This window comes from Thalassophryne amazonica, chromosome 7 (genome assembly GCF_902500255.1).
Source record: "Thalassophryne amazonica chromosome 7, fThaAma1.1, whole genome shotgun sequence".
In the NCBI taxonomy this organism is placed as follows: Eukaryota; Metazoa; Chordata; class Actinopteri; order Batrachoidiformes; family Batrachoididae; genus Thalassophryne; species Thalassophryne amazonica.
Genome location: NC_047109.1, coordinates 5,312,202 through 5,331,155, shown reverse-complemented (window position 1 = coordinate 5,331,155; position 18,954 = coordinate 5,312,202). Strand labels below are relative to the sequence as shown.

At 43.6% G+C, this 18,954-nt stretch overlaps 1 protein-coding gene across 2 annotated transcripts in view; it reads left to right on the top strand.

Annotated features, from left to right (window-relative positions):
* Positions 1-18,954, top strand: part of cnot10 (CCR4-NOT transcription complex, subunit 10) — a 205,329-nt gene that overhangs the window by 162,216 nt on the left and 24,159 nt on the right. For both annotated transcript variants that reach the window (XM_034173745.1, XM_034173746.1), the window contains exons 15-18: positions 5,841-5,971; positions 10,099-10,131; positions 13,069-13,196; positions 13,662-13,737. In XM_034173745.1, coding sequence (XP_034029636.1) covers positions 5,841-5,971; positions 10,099-10,131; positions 13,069-13,196; positions 13,662-13,737 — 368 coding nt within the window. The remainder of the gene's footprint in view (positions 1-5,840; positions 5,972-10,098; positions 10,132-13,068; positions 13,197-13,661; positions 13,738-18,954) is intronic.

Below are 18,954 nucleotides of genomic sequence, written 5' to 3'. Positions count from 1 at the left end.
TCAGACCCGGCACCCACAGCCTGACGTGCACCTGCTGAATCAGAGATGCAAAGGCTGTGATTTGTCACTTTTCACACCTTCATCTCCCATCATATTTTAAAAGTTTTTGCAGTGCGCACAACAGTTTGGATCAAATACCTGCACACAGAACTTGTGAAAGCTTGATGCAAATAAGCTTATGATCAACAAACACAATGTCTTCCCCTGTCAACACGCTGGGAACACAATAAAGCTGGCAAAAAATATCACCTCTGACACTAACCATGTTCTGAGCAGTGAATATGTCCTCCTTCCATCTGCATGCCCATACAGTGTTCCACGGTTTAATAAGGTCAGACAGAAACATTCTTTTGTGCATCAGTCGATACTTAAACTAAATAAGGAGCTTAATCCATAACAACATTATCAAGGTCGCAGTGCAAGTAAATTTTTGTTGTATGGATTGTTTGTGAAATATCTGTGTCTTCTTTGTGTTGTTTATGTATTGTGTTGTAACGGAGCTACTGAATATGTAACACAAATTTCGGATCTTTGATCTGATAATAAAGTATTATCTTATTATCTTATCTTAGCCCTCCCTGTGTAAGGAAGTTGTCAAAACAGGATCTCAAAGGGTGGCAGGTTGTTTCTCTGTCATTTGCATCAGAACTAGAGGCAAGCATTTTACCCAGTTCAGGCATGTTTCAGCAGTACCTTTTGCCAATTAGTTTTTTTAGTGTGCCATTATCAGAAGGTAATTTTCTGGAACTCTCCATCTGGAAACGATGTCTCTCATTAAAGCTTTTGCCACTGCTTATATGTCCACTATCACAAAGCAGGATTTCTCTCCTCTGCAGGGGTCGTGTCAATGAAATCTATCATAAGGTGTTGAAAGGGGCCTTGAGGGGAGAGGGGGAGAGGAGGAGGATGCACGCCTGCAGAGATCAATGGAGTAGTTTTCCCTGAATTGTTTTGAATTGAAGATTATTTATTTTGAACATAACAAAAGAACAAATAAAACAACAGACAACGTAAAATTAAAGTTAGTGCAAAAAGGAGTGAGAAGAAGTAGCAACTTATTGAATCCCACCCCTTCTCCCTGTATAATAATTTATATATCAGCACAGATTAAACACTTTTTGCAAAAAATTAGTTGCATAGGTCACAAAGTCTTTTGTAAACCAGAATTGAACAAACCAGAATTTGTGAACATCAGCACACATCTTCCCCCTTTTTGTCACCTGGTCTCGACCATTTGACAAAACAGCAATAAGTGCAGAAAAAGAGCATGAGGGTAAGCAAAGTTTAAAGGGCTCAGGAGGGGAAGGTGGACCGTACCGAGTCCCATCGACCTTCTGAGCACCTGCTTTTTGCAGTGTGGGAAGTATGGCTGAGCGGTTATTAAAAGCGATGGATGACGGAAGCAAAATGGCATCGTGCCTGCACAGAATTAAAATAAACATCATTGAAACAATAAAACTGACAAAGTAACAAAGTAAAGATTGACACGTTTCCCCAAGTTCGAGACCTTTAAAATCAGACCTCTGTATTATGTCTTTCCACTAATCCTGCACCTTGCGGGTGATAAGCACAATGCTCTTTCAAATTTATCCCTAAAGTGTTTTCTCTGCTGGTTATTACGGCATTTATAAAGTATGTCCCATTGTCACTGTACAGTGTTTTTGGTATTAATGTTTTGTTGGAAATATTTGTACCCATCAAAAAAAAAGGAAGAAGAAAAAAATGAATCTATCTTCAGATCGACAACCGTGTTTTAACCGTGGATTAATTTGATTTAAAAATCAAAACCATAAGTCAGACCTGCTTTGCATTTCACAGGCTTGTTGTTTTTGTTTGGGTTTTTTTTTTTTTGTGCTGGGGGGGTGTATATTTAACCCCTTAAACCCTAGAGTCCCCAAATTTGGGGACTTGCCCTGTTTTGGAACATTTGAACACTCGTAACTAACCAATGCTGACACCAACATACACTTATTATACGTCAAAATGGCAAGCGAAGTCTCCTCTACAAATGTATCCACTCCAATCGCATATCAACTAACCACAGTTGAAACGCCAAGCAAATAAAGGCATAAATCGGAATTCATTTTGGGGGGAAAAAAACCCTCATTTACACCTACCAAGTATTATTTACTTTCCTTTTTTTTGCATCAACAACATCCCCTAGGACCTGTCTTTTTGATGATCCAAACTTTTGCATTTTTGACCTTGTACAAGCTGAGAAATAAATCATAATGTATGGGTATGTGATTTTGGTGAAATAGGCTCTAGGACTTAAGGGGTTAATGACGATGTTATATGACTAATCATCATCAAGGGTTGGGGTAACATACATACCTTGGTAAAAGTACCTAAGATTCTTTATTATTCAGTTGCTGCAATCATATAAAAACACAGAGTTTGACAAATTATTATACAAAGCTTGATTTAGCAATTTAGGATTATGGTAAGTCATTTTTAGCTGACACCCATGTTAGAATTACATGCTATGAAATAATATCAACGCAAGTTGGTTATTCTGAGATATTGTACCATGATAAAGATGCCCATTAACAATAACTTAATGAATCATGAAAATAAGTCAATGACTTTATAATTTCTTTAACTTCTGGATCTGTTCCTAAATGTTTCAAATCTGCAGTGATTAAACCATTACTTAAGAAATCTAATCTTGACCCTAGTGCAGGGGTAGGCAACCTGTTCCAGAAAGAGCCATGAGGGTGCAGGTTTTCTTTGCAGCCACTGACTCCACCAGGTGATTTCACTGATTAACTGATTCCATCTGCTCAAAGTGATATTAATCTGCTGCCAGACTTTTGACAGGAAGCACAAAGTTTGACCACATTACATCCACTTTGGCATCCCTTCACTGGCTTCCTGTCCCTGTGAGATCAGATTTTAAGGTTCTGCTACTGGCCTATAAAATTGTTCACTCACTGTCACCTCCCTACCTAGCTGACCTAATTAACGGCTGAGGCGGTCAGAGTTCAACCCAGTCCAACTTTCGACGCTCTGAGCTGTGACATAGCTTCGCGCTGTCCAGTAGGAATGACGTGTCGGACCAAAACATAGAAGACTGGTGGCAGAAACCACTGATCTGTACAAAACAGATCGGTGCAGAAACCACTGATCTGTACAAAAACAGAAACATGTCACAGGACTGCTCATTTATAGAGCAGTTTTCTGAAGAAAAATCCTTGGAAATGTTTGTTTTTGATGTTGTTATTTGTTACCTCAAAATTTGTGATTACTGTTAAAAAAAAAAAGTTTAGAACAGTTGTAATTAAAATTGCTAAATAAATCAATAAATGGTTCTTTAGAAACCTTTCATCTGTAAATTAAAACCACCTGTTATTTCAGATTAGATAATTTCTTGTTTAACATAAGGAACCTTGGACATTTATTTTTAGACAAATAAAATAACATGGAAATTTGTCTGGTAGATTATTTATATCTCATTTCAACCGCAAAAACAGACACTGTAAATAAATACAAATGTTTATTATAAATGCAACAATGCAGTGTGATTGTAAAGTAGGATTTCTGTGACATAAACCTCAGGATGATTTTTTTTTTTATATATAATCATTTCAACTTGTAATTTCGTCAAAATATGTAATTGCCTTTAATGTTGTTATCAGGACAGAGTTGTTTGAAAAATATGAATTTGAGCACAATAAGTGGAGAGCTTCTACTTGTGCAAATGTCTTTTGACTTTGATTCGTGGACATTTTTAATGATCCGTTCATTTATTGTTAAAATATAAAATGAAACAGCTTTTTAAAAAATAATAAAATAGTTGCTGATGAAAGAGCCTTTTACTTAGAAGCAGGTGATGTTCTGCTGGATTCTCTGGACCAGATGAAGGTCTCTTCTGCAGCTTTGAACTCTGGTGGTGTTGCTGAAGAGCAGAGATGTTTTCTTTCGACTGGACTTCATGGTGTTCAGCTCATCAATGGAAGTTTGGTTGTCTGCACAGCAAATGTTCCTGATTGGGACAAATAAAAATATTTCTTTAAATATAAAGAAACACTAAACAGGTTATATATATATAAAAAAGGGGGAAAAAAACAATGGAAAAAAAACACCCCCAAAAAAAGTTATTTAAAGTTGAGCTTTTGTGGTCTCGGAAAAAAGCTGGAGCTTTATTTGGTAAAAATAAAAGACTGAACCATTTACAAATTAAAGCGTTCACTCAGATCAACTGTGCTAAAAGGCTAAGCTAACGTTAACCGATCATTAAACCTTCACAGCAGTGCAGTATATGTCACATTTAATTTTAATATTCTCACCTCGATAAAGCTGCAGAACTAAACTCCGTTGGGCAAACTGGGACTTCGCATATATCCAAAAAATGGGAGATTTCGGACTGAGTGGGTTTGCTCCATCCCCCCGGCTGCCTGCCTCGCTCTGCCCAGGGATGATGCCTGAAGGCCGGCTTCTCCGTGCGGGTCGGCCCAGTCGATATCCCACCAAGTCGTCAGTCCTCCCTCGGTCAGCATCACTCAGAAAAGTAGCTGAAAAAAGTTTGTCCCAGCAGGGTGATGGGAGAATCATTCTACTGCTGTTTTTTAAAGCTTTTTTGTGGTTCAGGCAACGCAAATTCAAGATGGCGATCATTGAACTTTTTTCAGGTTGTGGAAACAGCCAGAGTGTGACGTAGCAATCTCCGCCCCCTTGCTGCTTCCGAAGCGAAGCGTCTGATGTCACAACGCGTTGAAAACGCATCCGACGCATTGGAAAGCGTTGACGCATCGGCCTGACGTGTTCAATGTGAAAGGCCCTTTAAGACCCACTTATTTTCCCTTTCGTATGGCTAGCATACTGGCATAGTATGTTACTGTGCTTTTTACTCTTTTAAATTCATTTTATTAGGAAACGGAGCGCGCCGCGGCCTCAGCCTGATCTAAATTCTGGGTCTTTAGTGAAGCTTAGAGCTAGTGGGCGGCGATCACCTTAGTATTTCTTTTGTTCTTCTTGTTGCTTAATGCTGACAAATTATACTGTATTTGTTGTCTTTCTGATACCTGATTCTATTTTTTTTTTTTTTCTCTGTTTGAGGTGCAGCTCCATCCAGAGATGGGTGTGGTGTCTGTTTCTGAAACCCTCCTGTCCTGTGCACCGGCAACATTTCCTGTATATTCGTTTTGTGAATTGTTCTGTAATTTCTGTTGGTAGCACGGCCCAAGCAGTTGGTTACCCCTTTGAGTCTAGTCTGCTTGGTGTTTCTTCCTCAGAGGGAGTTTTCCCTTACCACTGTCGCCTGTGTGCTTGCTCTGAAGGTTGGTAAGGTTAGACATTACTTGTGTGAAGCACCTTGAGGCAACTTTGTTGTGATTTGATGCTATATAAATTAAATAAATTGAAATAAATTGAATTGTGTCCTTGAGCAAGACACTTAACCCACCTTGCCTGTGTATGAATGAGGTGGTGGGTGGAGGGGCAGCCATGCTTCCATCAGTTTGCCCCAAGGCATCTGTGGCTACACGAGTAGCTTACCGCCACCAATGCGAGTGAATGAATAATGCAACTTGTAAAGCACTTTGGGTGTCTTGAGAAGCGCTCTGTAAATCCAAGCCATTATTATTATTATTATTATTATTATTATTATTACTTCCTATGTTTAATGTGTTATAAATCCCATCCTGTATTTTCTATTTGAGATTTCATTCCAACCCCTGTTTGGCCAGAAAATCACAAAGGACCCTCAAGCAAGGTCCTTAACCCCCAAGTTGCTCCCGGTGTATAGTAAGCACCTTGCATTCCAGCAGTCTGACATCAGTGTGTGTGTGTATTGCTGTAGTGGTGTATTGACTCATTTGTAACACCTTGTTTTTGACCAGGTTCTTGGGTCACCTTTATGCTGCTGAAGCACTTATCTCTCTGGACAGAATCTCTGATGCCATCACTCATCTAAACCCGGAGAATGTGAACGATGTTTCGATGGGAGTGTTAACCACTGAGCAGGACCAAGGTCTGTTGGTTTTTCAAGATTTCACATGTTCATGAGATTCCATTTTTATTGAAAACCAGAATGAGTGATACTTACATTAATGAGCATATAAAGATAGATTTTGTCAAAGACAACAACAATGAATATCGAAATTACTATTGCGTAAAATCCCCCCACCTCCAGCAAAACAAAGCACACACCCTAAAAGAAAAAGGGGAGGAAAAACACACACCAACAACAGTATACAACCCCAATTCCAGTGAAGTTGGGACGTTGTGAAAAATGTAAATTAAAAACAATACAATGATTAGCAAATCCTCTTCAACTTATATTCAATTGAATACACCACAAAGACAAGATATTTAATGTTCAAACTGCTAAACTTTATTGTGTTTTTGCAAATATTTGCCTATTTTGAAATGGATGCCTGCAACACGTTTCAAAAAAGCTGGGACAGTGGACAATGTTACATCACCTTTTCTTCTAACAACACTCAATAAGCATTTGGGAACTGGGGACACTAATTGTTGAAGCTTTGTAGGTGCAATTCTCAGGGGTGCTGGTTTTCCGCCAAATGACGGAAATCCGTCAAAATTGAAATTCATTTTCCGTCATTTCCATCAGAAGTTCTCAATCGTTAAGTTAAAAAACTGTTTTAATGCTTTACTTACTTTACTACGGGTAGCTGCACGGGTGCGCTCGAGGGGGGCTTTCCATGTTTGACGCTGGCTGGTTTCAGCAGCTGCAGCTTCAGTCATTGCGGAGTCCAACTGAGGCTACTGCGGGGCTCAGGATGCTCCTGGGTGCTTTTCGGATGAACCACCATGTTTCCCTTTGATAGAAACTTCTTTGAGAAGGAAAATTGACACTTAAAGTGAGAGCAGATGATGCGGCTGTTGAACTGCGTCGGTGAGCAGGATAGAAGGGGCGGGGGTGGGGGGGGAGTGTTAGTTTTTTATTCTGTGATCGTCACTGAGTTTTTAAAATGTTCATCGTAAAGTGTTCTTTTTTAACAACATCGTGCAAGTTTTGTCAGTCCGCGGCAGTCCACGGACACTGATCTGTCTGTTACAGATACAAATCAGTTTCCTCGGATCCGCGGAGTTTCAAGGAGGAAAAATCCCTCTCAAAGCCTGGCTGTTATGACAGTTGTCGTAAAACTGTGTTGGTTGTTGCGGCGACGCTGTGTGGCTCCTGCAAGACGCTAAAGCTAAACGTAGCATGTGGACATCGCAAACTTTTAGAGCTCTCAAGTTTTTAAAAGAAGAATTGTGCAGCATGTCTGTTTCACGGACGACGTCAGAAAGAGAAGATGGTGAGAAAGACAGTTTGAAAAAGTCTGATAAGGACAAGAATCCGTGGCTTCATCAACACACCTGAAAGATAAAAGAAACGGGAAAAGTGAACTGTGCCCTCAGGAAACACGGTAAGAAAATTCTGACTTTTTTTTTCATTAATCTTAACTTTCTTTTATTGGAAACAAAGACTGTGGCTTTCATGGATTTACATGAATTTACACAAGAATGTAAATGACTTTTTATTAATGTAGACATTTCATGGGAAAAAGACACTGTGGCTTTGAGTGGATTTACGGGAATTTACACAAGAATATGTGGCTTTTTTACTATAAGGTATGTTATTGATATTTTATCCTGATTTTCACAATATTCTACAAGCTTTAGCTGTGGTTTTTGAAATGCTTTAACAGTCTTTTCAGATTTCATGAATTTCATGTAGTTTAATTGTTCTGAGTTTTAATGCATTATTTGGTTTACAATTAAAAGGAAAATCATTCCAGGTCCTACTTCCACATCATATTCTGTTATTTCAACATGATCATTGATGGTTCAAATGAAAGGTTGAATACAGGGCCATTTAAATATGTACTAATTTTGAGGGGGGTTTTTTTGTTTCAGGAAATTGCTGAAAATCTGTCATTAGATAAAAAAAATTAATTTGGTTTCTGGGATCCCACGGGGCCCGTGAACCCCAGACCTCCTGGCCTGTAAATGAGGCTAAACGTTTTTCAGTGGGTGACAGGTCTGGACTGCAGGCAGGCCAGTCTAGTATCCGCACTCTTTTACTATGAAGCCACGCTGTTGTAACACGTGCAGAATGTGGCTTGGCATTGTCTTGCTGAAATAAGCAGGGACGTCCCTGAAAAAGACATTGCTGGAATGGTAGCATTTGTTGCTCCAAAACCTGGATGTACCTTTCAGCATTGATGGTGCCATCACAGATGTGTAAGTTGGCCATGCCATGGGCACTAACACACCCCCATACCACCACAGATGCTGGCTTTTGAACTTTGTGCTGGTAACAATCTGGATGGCCTTTTTCCTCTTTTGTCTGGAGGACACGACATCCATGATTTCCAAAAACAATTTGAAATGTGGACTCATCAGACCACAGCACACTTTTCCACTTTGTGTCTGTCCATTTCAAATGACCTCGGGCCCAGAGAAGGTGGCGGCGTTTCTGGATGTTGTTGATGTATGGCTTTCGCTTTGCACGGTAGAGTTTTAACTTGCACTTGTAGATGTAGTGATGAACTGTGTTGACTGACAATGGTTTTCTGAAGTGTTCCTGAGCCCACGCGGTAAGATTCTTTACACAATGATGTTGGTTTTTAATGCAGTGTCGCCTGAGGGATCGAAGGTCGCGGGCATTCAGTGTTGGTTTTTGGCCTTGCCGCTTACAGGAAAGTTCTCCAGATTCTCTGAATCTTCTGATTATATTATGGACTGTAGATGATGGAATCCCTAAATTCCTTGCAGTTGAACGATGAGAAACATTGTTCTTAAACTGTTGGACTATTTTTTCATGCAGTTGTTCACAAAGTGGTGATCCTTGCCCCATCTTTGCTTGTGAATGGCTGAGCATCCGCAAGATGCTCCTTTGATACCCAATCATGATACTCACCTGTTTTCAATTAACCTGTTCATCTGTGGAATGTTCCAAACAGGTGTTCTTTGAGCATTCATCAACTTTCCCAGTCTTTTGTTGCCCCTGTCCTAGATTTTTTTGAAATGTGTTGCAGGCATCCATTTCAAAATGAGCAAATATTTGCACAAAAACAAAAAAGTCTATCAGTTTGAACATTAAATATCTTGTCTTTGTGGTGTATTCAATTGAATATAGGTTGAAGAGGATTTGCAATTCATTGTACTCTGTTTTTATTTACATTTCACACAATGTCCCAGCTTCATTGGAATGGAGGTTGTATGTCGCAGACATGAACGAGTGAAGCTCTTCACCATGTCATTGCGGTCGTTCACACTGTTTTTTGAGGAAATGCTTCAGGGGAGCATTAGCATGGCTAAAACCTTTCAGCTTCTGTTTGGCCTCCGCTCCCCCCAGGCTCCCTGCCTTTTTAAGGATTTTTCTTTTTTTGCCTTTCAGCTTCTGGTGGAGCGTCATCTCCCAGAACCCCCTAATTACAGCCCTTTTAACCCCCTGCCACATAAAGCATTTTTTTTTTAATGTAGATGTAAATTAATATTCAAAGTTGTCAGCTAGTTGTATGTCCATTTGTTTTTTTTTTTTAGTTTGAGGAAAAGCATGATATCCTGGATCCACTATGAAATGGGATGGAGAGGAGAGCGTTAGCCTGATGACACGTTCTTCTGCCTTGAACCATCCATTCAAGTTAGAAGAACATATCAACGGGCTAACTGCAAAGCTGTTAAATGTACCATCGGAGTCCAAATCAAGAAGACCTTTGATATAATTTCAATTTATTTTCATTTATAGAGTGCCAAATCACAACAGAGTTGCCTCAAGGTGCTTCACACAAGTCAGGTCTAACCTTACTAACCCCCAGAGCAGCAGTGGTAAGAAAAAACTCCCTCTGAGGAAGAAACCTCAAGCAGACCAGACTCAAAGGGGTGACCCTCTGCTTGGGCCATGCTACAGAGTAATAGGTGCTAAATCACCGCCCTCTGGCGTTCAGCAGGAATGAAATAGAAAGGATTTTAACTCCTTAAGACCCAACAAGGTATTCAACTCCTTTGCCTGAACAGGATCAAATGTAGTTATTTAACCAAGGACTGGAATTCAGATTTATACTAGGAGGAATAAAATTATTTCACCATGTCATTAATTACCATGTTTCTTTTTGAAGTTGTGCTTTGGTGTTTTCTCAACAGGTTCTGACAAAGGGGACGAGCCTGTTGAGTGCTGTGAGTACAGTTTAATTCACTCTTCATCTTTATTTTCACCTGAAATCCAAAGACTAAGGCTGAGAAAAGAACATATTTGTTTTGGTAACATGGGCCACAGTCACCTGCACGAGTCCTCACAGAGCTCAGTCCAAAAACGGCACATATGGTTCATTTTTCATATCAGTAACATTTGCAGGAATTTTGAAAATGATGGCTTCAATAAAACATTTTAGATGGAAAACTTTGTTGTACAAAGTTTGACCTCATGTGAGGTCAGCCTCGTCATACTCGAGTCCTGTGATCAGACTTGAGCACTGATGACTCTGACTCGAGGTTTCACTACCTTCAGACTTGGAAGTTCATGATGAGGACTCAGTTGGGAATAGGGATGGGTATTTTATCAATATCAGTGCCATTATTGATTCTGCTTATTGATCTGTTTCTTTATTGATTCCCTTATCGATACCTCTTGTGAATTTTCTGTGTGCTAAAAGTAGTCTTTGCAGGTTTTCTATGTCAACAACATTTTATTGAGTCTTAAAGTAAATAAATATGAAATTGGTCACTGGATCCTTGATCTCTGGACATAAATAAAAATAAATAAAATCTGTAGTTTCTGTCAAAAGCATTTCCTTTCAGACATTTTGGCATGAATGTCTCTCTGTACCTCTGAGTTGAGCTCAGCCAGCTCAACACAGCGCAGGACGTCTCATTTTGGGAGGATAAAAACGTTTTGATCGATTGCAGTTTGTTTGTATTACAACATTTGGAAAGAGGTGTCAGTTGATGTAAACGGTGTTTCACTTTGAAGTTATTAATTCCGACTGGACTCTATCATTCTAACTTGACTCGGCAGAGAGCCGCACAGCGTTTGGAGTTGTGTGAACAGAACGGAGGACAATTCTCGTTTCTTTTTCACAAGACAGGAGTCACAGTTAGTGACTTTAATCCACACAAAAGTGACTCATGATTGACATATTCAGGGATGACAGTGGTGAAAAACAAAAAAAAGCTGAAACCCAAAATTACCCCCCAACACCACCCGCACGAAAATGTTTGAATTCTAGAAGCTCTGAAGATAATATTCCAGATAATAAACTGCAGTGAGTGCAGCATCCATTTAGGTGAGAAAAAAAGCTACATGCTGGCTATAGGTTGTACAGATATACGATACATGTAGTGAGACAGATCTGATCACGTGTACAATAGTGTTCAGAATAATATTAGTGCTATGTGACTAAAAAGATTAATCCAGGTTTTGAGTATATTTCTTATTGTTACATGGGAAACAAGGTACCAGTAGATTCAGTAGATTCTCACAAATCCGACAAGACCAAACATTCACACTCTTAAGGCTATGAAATTGGGCTATTAATAAAAAAAGTAAAGTAAAAAAAAGTAGAAAAGGGGGTGTTCACAATAATAGTAGTGTGGCATTGTCAGTGAGTTTGTCAATTTTGTGGAACAAACAGGTGTGAATCAGGTGTCCCCTATTTAAGGATGAAGCCAGCACCTGTTGAACATGCTTTTCTCTTTGAAAGTCTGAGGAAAATGGGACATTCAAGACATTGTTCAGAAGAACAGTGTAGTTTGATTAAAAAGTTGATTGGAGAGGGGAAAACTTACATGCAGGTGCAAAAAATTATAGGCTGTTCATCTACAGTGATGTCCAATGATTTAAAATGGACAAAAAAAACAGACGCGTGGAAGAAAAAGGAAAACAACCATCAAAATGGATAGAAGAATAACCAGAATGGCAAAGGCTCACCCATTGATCAGCTCCAGGATGATCAAAGACAGTCTGGAGTTACCTGTAAGTGCTGTGACAGAAGATGCCTGTGTGAAGCTAATTTATTTGCAGAAATCCCCCACAAAGTCCCTCTGTTAAATAAAAGACATGTGCAGAAGAGGTTACAATTTGCCAAAGAACACATCAGCAGGCCTAAAGAGAAATGGAGGAATATTTTGTGGACTGATGAGAGTAAAATTGTTCTTTTTGGGTCCAAGGGCCACAGACAGTTTGTGAGACAACCCCTAAACTCTGAATTCAAGCCACAATTCACAGTGAAGACAGTAAAGCATGGTGGTGCAAGCATCAAGATATGGGCCTGTTTCTCCTACTATGGTCTTGGGCCTATATATCGCATACCAGGTATCATGGATCAGTTTGGATATGTCAAAATACTTGAAGAGGTCATGTTGCCTTATGCTGAAGAGGACATGCCCTTGAAATGGGTGTTTCAACAAGACAATAACCCCAAGCACACTAGTAAACAAGCAAAATCTTGGTTCCAAACCAACAAAATTAATGCCTCGCAGATGTGAAGAAATGAAAAACTGTGGTTATACAACTATGCAACTGTATATAACTGTATACAACTGTACTTTTACCTCTTTTACTTTTTACTTACTCATTTTTGACATTAATTGAAAATCAAATAATGTACTTGATCATTTTATTTCTATTAAATAGATACAAAAAATTAGTCTCTCTCTCTCTCTTGCTCTCTCAGCAACTGAATCATGAACTTCTTTTCTTCCATACATTAATCTTACTTTATATGAAATGTGCAGCGCATACACGGATATTGGTCCAGGTTTTTCCCATCAAATTTTTGTTGCAGTTATGCTAGCTATAGATGTCTCCTTTCTTTGCCTAGTTTTTCACAAGATGCGCCCTGATTCATAATTCTGGCAATCAGTAGTGATGCAGGTCCATCTCTTTGATCTATTGTGGCAGCCGAGGACCTGACAGTAAGTCACCATGATAGCGTTAGAATGCTAAAAATAGAGGCGAATCTCTTGCTGTTACGTTACGATAGGAGACTTCACCTTTTCCCAAAATGTTAATTCCCTGCCTGTTTATAGCTCTCCTGCTGACAGGTGCCACTGTAACAAAATGTGAAGTGCCTGTGCTAGAATATTGCAATGGTAACATTTGCTGTGTATTTGCAGCAGGGAAGCAGACACCTCTGTGCTACCCAAGTAGCGTGGCATCAGCTCGAGCCATGATGCTTTTCAACCTGGGCAGCGCCTATTGTCTGAGGAGTGAATATGACAAAGCTCGCAAGTGTCTGCAGCAGGTAACCACAAATACGCTTTTGTTTCCCCAAAAACAGAATCTCAGTTTGTCATGTTTCTGTCCATCATCCTCAAAACAGCAACACCACTTGTGCTCATGTGTTGGTCTATGTTCCCACACAAAACAGCACAATCATAATATCCATCAACTGAAAGTGTCTGCATTTTGACAGAACAAACCACAAAGAATTCAACAGTCACACTCATTTTACGCAAGGAGATTCACAGTGCACATAAGAGCTGCCTGCACATATCATGACCAGCCATCTGCACTCTGTCTCTCATGCACTCTCTTGTGCTGTTTCTGAATTTGAAGCAGTTACTGTATTTGTATGACTGCACTGTTGCCAAACTGCATTGAAACCACCTGAGCCTACAGACACACAGACAAACAGTGGTGATCAGGCGTGTGTTTGAGGTTTGTGTGTGTGCTTTTCTTTGTGTGCTGATGACTGTTGTCTTTCCAGGCTGCGTCAATGGTGAACATGAAGGAGATTCCGCCTGAAGCCATCCTGCTGGGAGTGTACCTGGAGCTGCAGAACGGTCAGTTGGAGTTTTAATAAAACAATGTTGTTTTAAGACTCAATAAAACCAGATTTTATTGAGTCTTAAAGTAAATAAATATGAAATTGGCCACCAGATCTTTGATCTCTGGACATAAATAAAAATCATTAAAATCTGGAGATGGTCACTGGATCCTTGAACTCTGGACAGAAATAGAAATAACAAAATCTGTAGTTTTGTCAAAAGCATTTCCTTTCAGATATTAATGACACAAATGTAACTCCATAGACTCTGAGCTGAGCTCTTGCAGCCAGCTGTGCTGCACGTCAGGATGTAATTCCTAAAAAATGCAGTTTTGGTCAGTTGTAGTTTATTGTTTGTATTATAATGTTTGAAAAAAGGTGTCATTTGATTTCAAACGACGATTCACTCTGAAGTTATTAATTCTGACCGAAATCTGCATGGCTTTTTGGAGCTATGCACTTAGTTCCACAAAACAGGATATTATTATTAGGGCCCGAGTAGGAAAAAGTCCTACGAGGACCCTATTGTAATTGTGCTGTTTATTATTATTATTATTTATTAGGGCCTGAGTAGGAAAAAGTCCTACGAGGACCCTATTGTAATTGTGCTGTTTTTTATTATTATTATTATTATTATTATTATTATTATTAGGGCCCGAGTAGGAAAAGTAGGAGTGCGAGTATTGTACCCCGCCTCGCGCTCTATGGCTGCTGGGATAGGCTCCAGCCCCCCGCGACCCTTAAATGGACTAAGCGGTAGAAGATGAATGAATGAATTATTATTTATTGGGGCCTGAGTAAGAAAAAGTCCTACGCGGACCCTATTGTAATTGCGCTGTTTAGTATTATTATTATTATTATTATTATTAGGGCCCGAGTAGGAAAAAGTCCTATGAGGACCCTATTGTAATTGCGCTGTTTATTATTATTATTTATTTATTTATTATTATTGTTGGGAAAGTGTAAGTACACGGACCCACAACAGGGGGCGCAAATGAACGGACAATGGAATAGGTCAAATAACAACACTTTACTATTGCGAACGTGCACAACAAACACAACAGATCACACAATAGATCGAAGGTCAAATTACAAGGTGTCGTGTGGGCAGGCTCGAGGATAGGAGACGCCTGTCCAAAGCAGAACCGGAACCACACGATTTCCTCCGCCACCAGACCCCGGGAATACTGGAGCCGCCAAGTCCCGAACTCCCAGGTGGCCACTGCCTCCGCGTGTCGGACCTGGTACTGCTGGTGAGGAACAAAAACACAGTTAAACGTGGGTGCGTCTGCACCCAGCAATCTGCACGGCAGGGAAGCTACCTCCACCTCTCGTTGGAGAAAAAGTCTGTTATCACTCACAAAATCACAAAAAAAAGGCTTTCAATCAAGCTGTCAGGCTGAGGATATTACCTTTCAGGTAGAACGATATCTCGGCAATGAGGTGGAGATGCCGTCTTGCTGATATACCATTGTGGATCTGATGATTGATGACAGCTGTCGTCGGTGATAAGCGACAGCTGTCACCCCGGCTGCTCCTGTGAGGCGGCAGCGCCCTCTGGTGCCTGGAGCCCGCACTCCAGGCAGGACGCCCTCTGGTGGTGGTGGGCCAGCAGTACCTCCTCTTCAGCAGCCCACACAACAGGACCCCCCCCTCAACGGGCGCCTCCTGGCCGGGTCCAGGATGAAGCTCTTCTTCACCCAGGAGCGTTCTTCGGGGCCGTACCCCTCCCAGTCCACCAGATACTGGAAGCCCCGGCCCATCCGTCGGACATCCAAAAGCCGGTGCACTGTCCAAGCCGGCTCGCCATCGATGATCCGGGCAGAAGGTGGTGTCGGACCCGGAGTGCAGAGGGGTGAGGTGTGATGTGGTTTAATCCTGGACACGTGGAACACGGGATGGATCCGCAGTGAGGCCGGAAGCTGAAGCCTCACTGCGGCGGGACTGATGACCTTGAGAATTTTAAAAGGACCTATGTACCGTTCTTGTAGTTTTGGAGAGGCCACTTGCAGTGGAATGTCCTTGGTAGACAACCACACTTCCTGCCCAGGACGATACGTAGGAGCCGGGGTCCGCCGCCGGTCTGCATGGGCCTTTGTCCTCATCCGGGCCCTCAGCAAAGCAGAACGGGCGGCACGCCACACCCGACGGCACTTCCGCAGGTGGGCCTGGACCGAGGGCACACCGACCTCTCCCTCAACCACCGGGAATAACGGGGGCTGATACCCCAGACACACCTCAAAAGGGGAGAGGCCGGTGGCGGATGACACTTGGCTGTTGTGGGCGTACTCGATCCAGGCCAGATGGGTACTCCAGGCCGCCGGGTGCGCGGCTGTCACGCAACGCAGGGTCTGCTCCATTTCTTGATTGGCCCGTTCTGCTTGCCCGATGGTTTGGGGATGATACCCGGATGAGAGACTTACCGTGGCCCCCAGTTCCCGGCAGAAGCTCCTCCAGACGTGCGAAGAGAACTGGGGACCACGATCAGAGACAATGTCTGTTGGAATCCCATGCAGCCGGACGACGTGGTGGACCAGGAGGTCCGCTGTCTCCTGGGCTGTTGGGAGCTTCGGGAGGGCCACGAAGTGGGCCGCCTTGGAGAATCGGTCCACTATCGTGAGAATGGTGGTGTTGCCCTGGGACGGCGGGAGGCCCGTGACAAAATCCAGGCCGATGTAGGACCAGGGGCGATGAGGCACGGGCAGCGGCTGTAGCAATCCCGAGGCCTTGCGATGGTCGGCCTTGCCCCTGGCGCAGATGGTACAGGCCTGGATATAATCCCGGACGTCGGCCTCTAGGGACGCCCACCAGAAGCGCTGCCGGACAACTGCCACGGTTCTTCGCACCCCGGGATGACAGGAGAGCTTAGAACCGTGACAGAAGTCCAGGACTGCAGCCCTAGCTTCTGGTGGGACGTAGAGTCTATTCTTCGGCCCAGTCCCGGGGTCCGGGCTTCGTGCCAGGGCCTCCCGGACGGTTCTCTCAACGTCCCAGGTGAGGGTGGCCACGATAGTGGACTCAGGGATGATGGGTTCCGGTGGATCCGACAACTCCGTTTTGACTTCATCTTCATGTACCCGGGACAAGGCATCCGATCTCTGGTTTTTGGTCCCGGGACGGTAGGTGATCCGGAAGTCAAAACGGCCGAAGAACAGTGACCAGCGAGCTTGCCTGGGATTCAGCCGCTTGGCGGTCCTGATATACTCCAGGTTCCGGTGGTCAGTAAAAACCGTAAATGGCACGGACGTTCCCTCCAACAGATGTCTCACTCCTCAAGAGCCTCTTTCACCGCAAGGAGTTCTCGATTGCCGACGTCATAGTTCCGTTCGGCCGGGGTCAACCTGCGGGAAAAATAGGCACACGGGTGAAGGATCTTATCGGTCTTCCCGCTCTGGGATAGCACAGCTCCTATCCCTGAGTCCGAGGCGTCCACTTCAACCACTAACTGGCGGCTAGGATCGGGCTGCACCAGAACTGGTGCAGACGAGAAGCGCCGCTTCAACTCCTTGAATGCGGCATCGCAACGATCCGACCAGGTGAAGGGGACTTTTGGTGAGGTCAGGGCGGTCAGGGGGCTAACTACCTGACTGTAGCCCTTAATGAACCTCCTGTAGAAATTAGCAAAGCCGAGGAACTGTTGCAGCTTCCTACGGCTTGTGGGTTGGGGCCAGTCTCTCACCGCCGCAACCTTAGCCGGATCAGGAGCGACGGAGTTGGAGGAGATGATGAACCCCAGGAAGGACAAAGATGTGCGGTGGAACTCACACTTCTCGCCCTTCACAAACAGCTGGTTCTCCAACAACCGCTGCAGGACCTGACGTACATGTCGGACATGGGTCTCAGGATCCGGAGAAAAGATGAGAATATCGTCTAGATATACGAAGACGAATCGGTGCAGGAAATCCCGCAAGACATCATTAACCAAAGCTTGGAACGTCGCAGGGGCGTTTGTAAGACCGAACGGCATGACCAGGTACTCAAAGTGGCCTAAAGGGGTGTTAAATGCCGTCTTCCACTTGTCTCCCTTCCGGATCCGAACCAGGTGATACGCATTTGTAAGATCTAGCTTGGTGAATATTCGGGCTCCATGCAGGGGCGTGAACACCGAATCCAACAGGGGCAATGGGTATCGATTACGAACCGTGATTTCGTTCAGTCCCCTGTAATCAATGCATGGACGAAGTCCGCCGTCTTTTTTACCCACAAAAAAGAAACCTGCACCCATCGGGGAGGTGGAATTCCGGATCAACCCGGCGGCTAAAGAGTCCCGGATGTAGGTCTCCATTGATTCGCGCTCAGGCCGTGAGAGGTTGTACAGCCTGCTGGACGGGAACTCACCTCCTGGAACCAAATCAATGGCACAATCGTACGGACGGTGGGGGGGAAGGGTGAGCGCCAGATCCTTGCTGAACACGTCAACCAGGTCGTGGTACTCCACCGGCACCGTCCCTAGATTGGGTGGGACTCTGACCTCCTCCTTAGCCTGGGAACCGGGGGGTACCGAGGAACCTAAACATACCCGATGGCAGGTCTCGCTCCACTGAACCACTACCCCGGACGCCAGTCGATCCGGGGATTGTGTTTCAACATCCAGGGAAACCCCAAGATCACACGGGAGGTAGTTGGAGTCACAAAAAACTCGATCTCCTCCCGGTGATTCCCTGACACCACCAGAGTTACAGGTGGTGTCCTATGCGTGATTGGAGGGAGGAAGGAGCCATCTAGTGCTCGTACCTGCACAGGCGAGGTAAGAGCCACCAGAGGGAGCCCTATCTCCCTGGCCCATCTGCTGTCTAACAGATTCCCTTCAGAGCCCGTGTCCACCAGTGCTGGGGCCTTCAGGGTTAAATCCTCATACAGGATCGTAACTGGGAGTCGTGTAGCAATGTGGGTGTGTCCCACGTGAATGTCTCGGCCCACCCCTAGCCCAGTTTCTAAGGGCGGGCGTTGGTGTTTAACCGCACGGGGCAGTCTCTCAATTGATGCTCTATCGAGCCACAAACAAAACACGCCCCGCGGTCCAGCCTCCTCTGTCTACTTGGTGCTCTAAATGTGGCCCTGCTCGTGTCCATAGCTTCGTCAGCAGGGGGAGCTGTAACCACACGAGGCGCAGGGGCCGTGGAGCGTGGGGAGGGCGGAACGCGATCGGAACCGGAAGGGAGAGGGACGGCGCGTGCCCGGCCACGCCCTTCGTCTCGTTCCCGACGGCGTTCCTCCAACCGATTGTCTAATC